The sequence below is a fragment of the Diabrotica virgifera genome, chromosome 6 (genome assembly GCF_917563875.1).
Source record: "Diabrotica virgifera virgifera chromosome 6, PGI_DIABVI_V3a".
NCBI lineage: Eukaryota > Metazoa > Arthropoda > Insecta > Coleoptera > Chrysomelidae > Diabrotica > Diabrotica virgifera.
In genome coordinates this window covers 173,400,049-173,411,454 of record NC_065448.1, presented here as the reverse complement: position 1 = coordinate 173,411,454, position 11,406 = coordinate 173,400,049, and the positions used below count along the sequence as shown (strand labels likewise).

Sequence of the window (11,406 nt, the reverse complement as noted above, 5' to 3'; positions counted from 1 at the left end):
GACAATGTCTTCACACAAAACACGTTTCCTCCTATCTTGGGTTGCGATCAAACGACTCGTACCAGCTTCCCAGTAAAGCCTCTGCTCCTTTCTGAAAAACTACGCCTCGTACAGCCCTCGTTCCTGCCGTCTCCTGATTCCGTGTTCTACCTTTTTCAAACACTTCAACAAAACCGGGATACTCTAGACTCAAGGAGTTATATACTATCTCGACTCGGCCTAACACTCGTTCCACGATATCTTACTTTTTAATTTTCAAAAACAAACTAACTATACCGGCGTTTTCACTTTTTTGTACACTCTTCTCGAAAACTGGTCTTCGCCTCTCGATCGCCAAAAACCTTCTGGCTCATATCTTTCATCCATTCTCCTACTTCCAAATTATCCCTTCCAGCATTCAAAAATCAACCAATCCCAAGCAACTTTCAATTATCCGTATTTATCAACACAACTTTCCTTTTTCTAAATATCTTAATGGATTTCAAGAAAAAATAATATTCCCCATTTTAATTTTACTTTCTACATTAATACAACATTTACAAATTTAATGACTTATTATCTTATTCACTAAAGTATTAGTTAGCGGTGGTTAATGACAAATCCTTCCGCGAACACTTTGTACACATCACTCTAATTGTTTATTTGAGTCGTATTGTTCCCGCGGTTCGTAAACACTTCTCCGAATCACTCTTTTAAAAGCTACCTATACATAATTTGTTTTATACAGGGTGTTCCAAATTTAAAGGCCCGTGGTCGAGAAAAATGAAAACCTTTATTTTAATTTGACTTTAATTTATAATTATAAACTTTTATTTCTTATATCAATTAGGAATATAACAATATTTATAATAATAAATTTGTCTTTTTCTATCATATTTGCAAAATCTATTGTATAGTCCGTATTATTTTCCTTTAATTAAAAAACGTTACTTACAACAACATGGGTATCGCTAGGTCACGTGATTTTTCTCGAGGGAACGGACTCGCTCAGTTACAACAGAGGACGCAAACAGCTATCGGTATACGCTCTTTCTCACCCCGGTGCTTACCTATAGCGTTTTTCATTTATATGCACGCGTAATTTGTTTGATCACATGACAGTTGGAAAATTTTACCAAAAAAAACCTGTCTTTTTTAGAATATTTATTTTTAATATTAAAAAATACCCTGTCAAAATAACAATTGTACCTCCCTGTCCGGAAGGAATGTACATAGCTAGTATGCATGTATAGTTGTATATTTTATAGTCGTTAATAGTATGTACAGATTCAGATGAAATCTTCTGAAGTTCAGATGCATCCCCTGAAAATAATGCTGGGACGCCCATGCAAGTATCTTGCAGAGTTAAAATCGCCCTCAAATCGCCTGGCCTGTTTATTTTCTTTATATTTGAATATTTAAATTTACTTTAAAGTCACGTCAATGATATTTTTTGTAATAACAATTTTTACCCTTTTTTTTAACTTTGGGGGGATTTTTGTGGAAAATAACCGCTACCCTCCAGCCAGACCGGCATTTTTGTATTAGGCTATCATGGAAAAGTCACCTGAAAAATTTTCAGGTTGCCTAAAATACCTACTCAAAAATGTCTCACAGCTCTTATACTATTACGAAAGGACATGGTACATGAAAATGAAAACGATTCAACCAATTAATGATGTCTATAATGATCCAATTGATCATCGAGTAACTTCGTATAATTTTTTAAAGATGGTATAGGAAAAACTGTTCTAACAAATATGTAACTATCCTAAATAATCAAGACAAATAGAAGAAATCTTTCTTGGGATTAAATTTAGAATGTAAATTTAGTAGCGAAATATTCATAATGAAAATATATAAAAAAACATACTTCTTAAAGGCATAGTTTCTATAAATGTTGAAAAATCTTTTCCTAGGAATTCATCATTTATGGCTTGAATATGCACTTCGTATCTGGTGTACGGTTTTAACATCTTTAAAGTTTTTGACGTGTCTTTTGTTGTTTCATGAGAAAATTCACTTTCGTCATTTTGTTGACACGCCAAATGTCTTAATACCTAAAATCATAGTAAACCATTATTATTATGTCAAGTATTATTTAATCAAAAATTCAAAATCAGTAGCTAGTATAAAAAGAAATGAATACAAAAATGAAAATAATCAGTTTCGTTTTGATTCAAATCGAGTCTCTTGCTATCCTCTTACACCGTGTTTCGGGGTCTACCATTTTTCAAAGAGGCTTTTCAAGAAGCATGATTTGAATCAAAGTGCGCCGAGAAGATGGTATAAATATTCAAATATTTACACTGGAGTATGGTTGGACTGACCTCTAAGGGGGAACGATAAAATGAGTGAAATGAATGTCGACAACGAATTGATTTCATTTGGGTAATCTGCGATGCATTGCTAGGTTAAAAGATTACTTGATTCGTTGTCAACATTCATTTCACTCATTTCATCATTCCCCTTAGAGGTCAGTCCAACCATACTCCAGTGTAAATATTTGAATATTTATACCATCTTCTCGGTGCGCTTTGTAGGCTATTGATTATGTTCAAAATAAGAGAGCTAAAAGGAACTACAACGTTAACGGGATTTTATTGTTTCATATGGTCAATGGACCTCTAAATATGAAAAAACCGCGGAGTGCTACCATTTAAATGGGTGCGTTTTTGAGAAAGGGGTGAATTAGTCCCTAGGCACAGGGTGAATTAGGGTGAGTTCTATGCATTTTTAGTACAAACACGTCTACAGGAAAATTGTTCCAGGTTAAATTTACAATCGAAATATCATATTTTAAAGTCAAATATATTTTTTTTAACAAAAATTTATTCAAAAGAAAAGCAAGAAAAAAACACGAAAGAAAGCAATTTTGTTGTTTGTCCCATAATGCTATTAAATGAATATAACTTGCAAGGAAAATTTTCTAAACACACACTTATTGCACAGATTTTAGGTCATAATCGACATGAAAATTGTCAAGATAATATTATAGCCATTTCGTGCAAATAATCAAATTTTATTATATAGAGGATGTACAAAGGGACATAGTCTAAATTCAAAATTTTATTGCTACCCACTAAATCAGAAACAATAAAAACTTATTTTCAGCTATGGAAATACTTCCACTGTAAAATATATTTAATAGTCTCACAAAATTATCAGTAGTAATTACACAAGAGCTCTAAAATTATCGAATTTTTCCCGAGTGATACTTTGACAGTTTTAATTAGCATTTTGACAATATATTAGCATATAGTCGGGATCGTCACCTGATTTTCTTTCCTCAATTTTTTGAGGTTGTGTTTGAGAATTGTTATTTTGGTTAATTTACTACTTTATTTTCATATTAATAATATGTATATTATTACGTGCTATGAATGTGATATTATTTTCTTAAATCAGTAAAATGAACATAAAGCAAGAAGAAAACAATTTTTACAAAGAAGAATGTAAGATTAAAATCGGAAATACTGACAACATTTGTGATGATATAATTATGTTCCTATTCTGTAAAAACTGAGATAAGGTCTGTAAAACAGATAAAAATACTTATTTCTATGATGGAAATTCTTTGGACCAAATAAATACAGAAGTTATTAACTTCAAGTTAATATTGAAAACATCAAATAAGAGGAGGATAAGGTGGTTCTGATTAGCTTTCAACATCTGTAGTAAAATTAACTATAATTAAACTTTAACACATTAATTTACTCATGCAAAGGCCAATAGTAGTGAACTACGATTGAAGTTTCCATTATTAACATGGAGTTTATACATGTAATATAATAATATGTACCTACTTACTCCTTGGATTTGCATACATATATTTCAAAAGAAAGGCACACACTTTCCAAAAAGATCAAGATCCAATGTCTATGTCAAATATAGATCTTATACCTACTGGCATTTTGGATTATTAGACTTCTAATCACTAAATTTGTTTTAAATTATATACTTGTGTTAGTGCAAGTACATTTTAGATATATTGTTGTCGAGCACTGTAGCCTAAAATCTACTTTAATTCAAATATATGAAAGTTCAATGTAGAAAAAACCTTATGTATTTGTAATTGTTTTAAGAGATTTAATTTAAATCAATATGATAGTTCACAGTGAAAAAATCATGTAAAATATTAATATACTTATTTGGGAATAACCATATCGATAAGACTATCAGGATTTCTTAAAATTCAGTATGCTAAAAATATCAGTTTTTTCTAAATAATAACAATGAATATAGAGCATCTATATTCCTTGATAGTAATTTATTTACTATTTACAACTATTATTGTTTTGACCTGATGTATGGGTAGACCACCCGTGTTGAGCTGCCCCCCCCCCCACTTGCAAAAATTAAAAAACAAATAGCCCTGATTTATGAGCTATTTATGAGCTCTCATATTCCGCAAACTAAAAATTTTGAGCTCGTTCCACTGAGCAGGAATTTGATACTTTAGTGGGGGGGGGGGCTGAGTCAGCCCCCCCACTACTTAAAAATAGGAATATTGAATCGGTTTTTGCGGCAGAATTACGAGCTATTTATGAGCTCTTGAAATTATATAGTTTCGATTTTTGAGCTCATCCCCTTCACCCCCAAACAACCCTTTAATTGATTTAACTTAAGAGAAAGATGCTGAGAAAACTTAAAATATATCGTATTGCGGATATAATTCATATAGCTTATATACTCTAAGAATAAACTATTAAATCAAGAGCATTTCGATTATTGAGCTACAACCCCTTCGCAAGAAAACCACCCTATCTTCCCGGCTTAAGAGAAAGTTGTACTTAAAATACATTAAACTAATTATTTGGCGACTACATATCATTTAATAATTTATAAGCTTCCAAATTACGCGCATTTAGATCAGTAAATTGCAATTTATTTTGTATAGTGCAGTCACTGAAGGTAAAAATCAACGATTACCTTCAATTTCGGTGAACCTTCATCGATTTTCACGAAAATTGGTCAGTAGTTAGAGGATGCGTCAAGAAACAAAGGTGACATAGTACCACCTTGCGCCTTTACCCTGAGGGTGGATACCGCCCCTTCTCGGGGGTGAAAATTATTTTATAAAAAATAAATGCACAAATCAATAAAATAACAAATTAAAAGCAAAATTTATTATATAAAGTTAATAAAATAAGTCAATACTTTTTAAGTTATTAAAGATCAAAGATTTTAATTATTTGTGAAAAAAATGCATGTTTTGAAAAGGTTTTTTGTAAATCACTGAAAAACTTTAAGTTTTTACAAAAAAGTTAATAGTAGTTTAATTCGTATAGCTTATATTCTAAGAATAAACTCTTAAATCACGCGTCTTTCGATTACAGAGCTACAACCCCTTCTCAAGAAAACGACCCCATATTCCCGGCTTAAGAGAGAGTTGTTCTTAAAATAATTTAAATTAATTATTTGGCTACTACATATCGTTTAATAATTTATGAGCTTGCAAAATATACGCATCTCAATTATTGAATTGCCATTTTCTTTCTATAGTGCAGTCACTGAAGGTAAAAATCAACTAGTACCTTCGATTTCGGTAAATCTCCGTTTATTTTCACGAATTGACAATAACAACTTGGGGTTTTAGCCTGGGGTATATGTCACCCCCTTCTCGGGAGTGAAAATTACTTTATTAAAAATAACCCCACAAATCGAGAGAGGGACAAATTGTAAGCAAAATTTGTTATATAATGTGATTAAAATAAATCAATACTTTTTGAGTTATTAAAGATCAAATATTTTAATTTTTGGAAAGAAAATGCATGCTTTAGAGCGATTTTTCATAAATGACTCAAAAACTGTAAGTTTTTACAAAAAAGTTTTCATCACTAAAATTGAAGCTAATAAAAAATATAATAAATTGCTTACTTGAAAAACCCTTTAATGTTAATTGAAGTAAGTTATTGGTAATTAAATGTATATTTTTTTCCGCGACTGTTAAAATTTAAGGGTTCAAGCTTAAATAACGGGAAAGAGATGCATTTTATAACACTTAGGTACTAAATACTTGTCAAAGTACTTAGAAATACCTATGAAAAATAAGATGCAGAAAAAGTTGATAGTATCAAAATCCGCTCACCAATTTTCGTGAAAATGAATGGAGATTTACCGAAATCGAAGGTACTAGTTGATTTTTACCTTCAGTGACTGCACTATAGAAAGAAAATGGCAATTCAATAATTGAGATGCGTATATTTTGCAAGCTCATAAATTATTAAACGATATGTAGTCGCCAAATAATTAATTTAAATTATTTTAAGAACAACTCTCTCTTAACCTTCGGAGTACGGAGATTATTTGACTTACTTAGATTACGAAGATGGGTCAAGCGTGACCCATTCTCATTTTTTTATTTATAAGGATGTTTTAAATAGTCAGTATTATTAAACAGTATCTTTAATTCAACAAAAAACAAAAAAAATCCTAAATTATTGTATTTAAATTTTTTAAGATGGTTACTCATGGGCATATTCTAGTTTGCTCCGGCGGCCAGATTTTAATACCTTGCAGAAAACGGGCATAGGTAAATTTGCTCCGGCCATATATTTGAATAGAGTGGAACCTCGATAAGTCGGATTAATCGAGACTGCGGCCGATCTGAGTTATCGAAAATCCGAGTTAACCGGAGAATATAGTAAAAATTAATAAAACACGGTATACTTACAGATAAACTCCATTATAATTGCAAAAACATGAAGTACATAAAATATGCACAATATGTACATCTAAATTAAGTACAGTTGTATACACAGTATTGTTTATTTCTTGGTAAAAAACTTGGTCAAAGTGAAAAAATGTGTGTTTTGTCTGATGAAAATCGGTTCGGGTTAGCCGGACTTCCGGTTATCGGAGGCCGACTTATCGGGGTTCCACTGTACGTATACCCGTAAACAGAGACGACTGCGATTTACGTGTACCTACAAACATAATGAAAATATTCTTCGAAATCCGAAGACCGGGTCAGGACTGACACGGCATCATAGATGTTACGTAGAGGAAAAACTGTAATTTGCTTGTTCACGAATTATATACGAAAAAATAGACTGAAACAAATAAGGAGAACTTACGATCAATCGGATTTGTAAAAACATTATTTTATAAAATATTAAGAAATAACTGAATTTCGGGTCACGCTTGACCCAGTCTTCGTACTCCGAAGGTTAAGCCGGGAATATGGGGTCGTTTTCTTGCGAAGGGGTTGTAGCTCTATAATCGAGACGCGTGATTTAAGAGTTTATTCTTAGAATATAAGCTATACGAATTAAACTACTATTAACTTTTTTGTAAAAACTTAAAGTTTTTCAGTGATTTACAAAAAACCTTTTCAAAACATGCATTTTTTTCACAAATAATTAAAATCTTTGATCTTTAATAACTTAAAAAGTATTGACTTATTTTATTAACTTTATATAATAAATTTTGCTTTTAATTTGTTCTTTTATTGATTTGTGCATTTATTTTTTATAAAATAATTTTCACCCCCGAGAAGGGGCGGTATCCACCCTCAGGGTAAAGGCGCAAGGTGGTACCATGTCACCTTTGTTTCTTGACGTATCCTCTAACCACTGACCAATTTTCGTGAAAATCGATGAAGGTTCACCGAAATTGAAGGTAATCGTTGATTTTTACCTTCAGTGACTGCACTATACAAAATAAATTGCAATTTACTGATCTAAATGCGCGTAATTTGGAAGCTTATAAATTATTAAATGATATGTAGTCGCCAAATAATTAGTTTAACGCATTTTAAATACAACTTTCTCTTAAGCCGGGAAGATTGGGTGGTTTTCTGGCGAAGGGGTTGTAGCTCAATAATCGAAATGCTCTTGATTTAATAGTTTATTCTTAGAGTATATAAGCTATAGGAATTATATTCACAATACGATATATTTTAAGTTTTCTCAGCATCTTTCTCTTAAGTTAAATCAATTAAAGGGTTGTTTGGGGGTGAAGGGGATGAGCTCAAAAATCGAAACTATATAATTTCAAGAGCTCATAAATAGCTCGTAATTCTGCCGCCAAAACCGATTCAATATTCCTATTTTTAAGTAGTGGGGGGGGCTGACTCAGCCCCCCCCACTAGGGTATTAAATTCCTGCTCAGTGGAACGAGCTCAAAATTTTTAGTTTGCGGAATATGAGAGCTCATAAATAGCTCATAAATCAGGGCTATTTGTTTTTTAATTTTTGCAAGTGGGGGGGGGGCAGCTCAACACGGGTGAGCAGACCTTACGATTCTCAACGAAGAATTGACGAATTCACTGGTAGCAGACCCAGGTTGACAGGATTGTCAAGCTAATTATGTTAATGATGTTGTTATGAAGGCTGTAACAAACTATTAATAGAATATTGTTTGCAAATGTTTATATATATATTTTTAAACATTCCTTAAAAGATAACGTGATAAAGTTTTTCCTTTAAAAAATAATGAAGATAGATCAAAATCAATATGATGGACTATCATTTGGTTCTGATTATGATTTTGTACACATAAATATATTATAATCATATTTTTTAAACTTAATTTTTATTTTAGATTTTCTTTATAATACCAGAAGAACTGAAGTTATTATAAAAAGAGTGGCTGGTCATTCATGACAAAAAGAACAACCCATTAGCCAGTGTGCAAAAGAAACAATTAAATTGTGAAAATGTAGATTTACCTGTGTGAAAAAGCATTTAAGAGCACACACTGGAGGAAAATTTTATTAATGTGAAATTTGTGTTAAGCATTTTATTTTTAAAATCTAATCTAAATCAGCATAAATATGTCAATTCGTATTTAAATACACAGTGGTAAAAAGCCTTATGAATGCAACATTTTTGTGGTAATCAATTGACTGTAAAAACAAAAAATAATCACATAAAAATTCACACTGGAGAAAAGTCACACAAACGTGAAATTTAGTCCACTATTTTTACTTTTTACTACTGCTGCATGATTCTTAGTCAGAAATTAATCGTCTTCTTTGTTTTTATACCCTTGATCAGCTTGTAAATGGTGTTTGTTTAACTGTTGTTTTAGTTATACCTACTTTATTTCATCCTAATTCTTACACATTTTCATTTTTAATTTGTCACATGTACCGCATGTATTTTTCTTAGGTTTCTTTACACTGATAATCAGGCTGTAAAATACATTTTACCATTGTATTTTACGATTAATAAAATTATCTATAGTATGGTATAACTAGATCCAAACCCAGACATCCAAAGTGAAAGTTATCCTTCAACACCAAATTGTTCTATATGGTCCACCACATAATGTTCAGAAAAAAGTCACACAATTTTGAGCGTCGTGTTTGGGGGGGGGGGGGGGGGAGATGGGGGAAAAATCGGTAAATTCGTAGTTTTTTAAGTTGTTCGTCAATATTTCTAAAACTATGCGGTGTAGCATGAACAACCTTTTATACAAAAATGTTCTACATTAAATTTGAAACAAAAAAGGCCCTATGCATAATCCTTCTAAAATGAACGGTTCCAAAGTTACGGAGATAGTATAGTATAATTGTTCCAAAAAAGGCCTAATCCAAACATTAAAAGTAAAAGTTTTCCTCCAACACCAAATTGTTTTATATGGTCCAGATATTGTTCAGTAAAAAGTTACACCATTTTGAGGGTCCGGTTTGGGGGGGAGATGGGGGAGAAATCGGTAAATTATTAGTTTTTTATGTTTTTCGTCAATATTTCTAAAAATATGCTTTAATGTAAACAATGCTCTATACAAAAATGTTCTACATAAAATTTAAAACAAAAAAGGTTCTACACATAATTGTTATAAAATCAACGATTCCAGAGTTACGGAGGGTGAAAAGTGGAGGTTTTCGATACTTTTTATATGTTTTGGGCAATTTATAATATTTTTACTAATTGAAAGAAATTTTTTTTAACAGGATTTACTATTTCAGTGGCCGATGGTATGTTAGTGATAAGCCCTTGAAGAAACGTCAACCTCACCACCCAAAATCATCATCAATTGCCCAAAAAATATAAAAAGTATCGAAAACCTCCACATTTCACCCTTCGTAACTCTCTGGAACCGTTGATTTTATAACAATTATGGATAGGACCATTTTTGTTTTAAATTTTATGTAGAACGTTTTTGTATAGAACATTATTTACGCTTAAACATAGTTTTAGAAATATTGACGAAAAACGTAAAGAAACTACTAATTTACCGACTTACCCCCATCTCCCCCCCAAACCGGACGCTCAAAATGGTGTAACTTTTTACTGAACAATATGTGGACCATTTAGAACAATTTGGTGTTGGAGGAAAACTTTTACTTTGGATGTCTGGGTTAGGCCTTTTTTTGGACCAATTATACTATACTACCTCCGTAACTTTGGAACCTCTCATTTTAGAAGGATTATGTATAGGACCTTTTTTATTTCAAATTTAATGTAGAACATTTTTCTACAGATGGTTGTTCATCCTAAACCTCATAGTTTTAGAAATATTGACGAAAAACGTAAAAAACTACGAATTTACCGACTTCTCCCCCCTAAACGACGCGACGCTCAAAAAGGTGTGACTTTTTTCTGAAGATTATATGGACCATATAGAACACTTTGGTGTTGGAGGATAACTTTCACTTTGGATGTCTGGGTTATGTCATTTTTTGAATCAATTCTATCATACTACTAGATACATCTTCTAAGCTTCATAAATAGCAGTGAGAGTGTATAGTGAAGGTAAATATTATTTGATGACTGCTTTCTTTTCATATTTAATCATATTCAGTTGTTTTGTTTGGACATTCTTCAATTTTCACTTATTAGGTAGCATAGGCGTAACCAGGATGATCCTAAGGGGGGTTACAACAACTGGAAGGTCTCTGAGGGCTATGGTGTTAAGCGTATAGAGCTCAAAGTACATCCCAATGGGGGGGTTATAGCTCCAAAAACCCCCCTGGTTACGCCTATGTTAGGTAGGTATACACACAGTGTGTCTGCGTAACTTGGAACACATGGGAAATATTTTTATTATCAATTTTACCAAAAAAAGGTTATTCTTCATAAACTGATCTGCATAGTCTAAAACTTAAAATGCAATCATCAGATTTCAAAATTTTATCAACAGTATACGAGGTATGTCGAAAATATGAATTTTGCTCAAGAGCTCATTCAAGTACCTTTATTTTTCACAATATTGAAATTATTATTATAAAAAGTTGTTCGAGATTAAAAACTATGTTTCTTAATGCAATTACATCCTTCTAACTGAAATATTGTGAACTATAATAGTACTTTACTCATGAGCGAAATTCATTTTTTTTACATTCCTCATATAAAACTGATAAAATTGGATATATCGTCGCCTCAAAGCAACAGTAGGATATGTAAAAAAATGACTTTTGTGATATCCATGTCAAATGATTCGAAATAAACCCTTCTGTTGAGTGTAACACTAGGA

At 31.8% G+C, this 11,406-nt stretch overlaps 1 protein-coding gene across 1 annotated transcript in view; it reads right to left on the bottom strand.

The window, feature by feature from the left end:
• Nucleotides 1-1,823: 1,823 nt before the first annotated feature.
• The window catches only part of LOC126887030 (uncharacterized), a 560,578-nt gene continuing 550,995 nt past the window's right edge, over nucleotides 1,824-11,406 (bottom strand). The window contains exon 16 of the mRNA XM_050654335.1: nucleotides 1,824-2,039. Within this exon, the coding sequence (XP_050510292.1) occupies nucleotides 1,824-2,039 (216 nt within the window). The remainder of the gene's footprint in view (nucleotides 2,040-11,406) is intronic.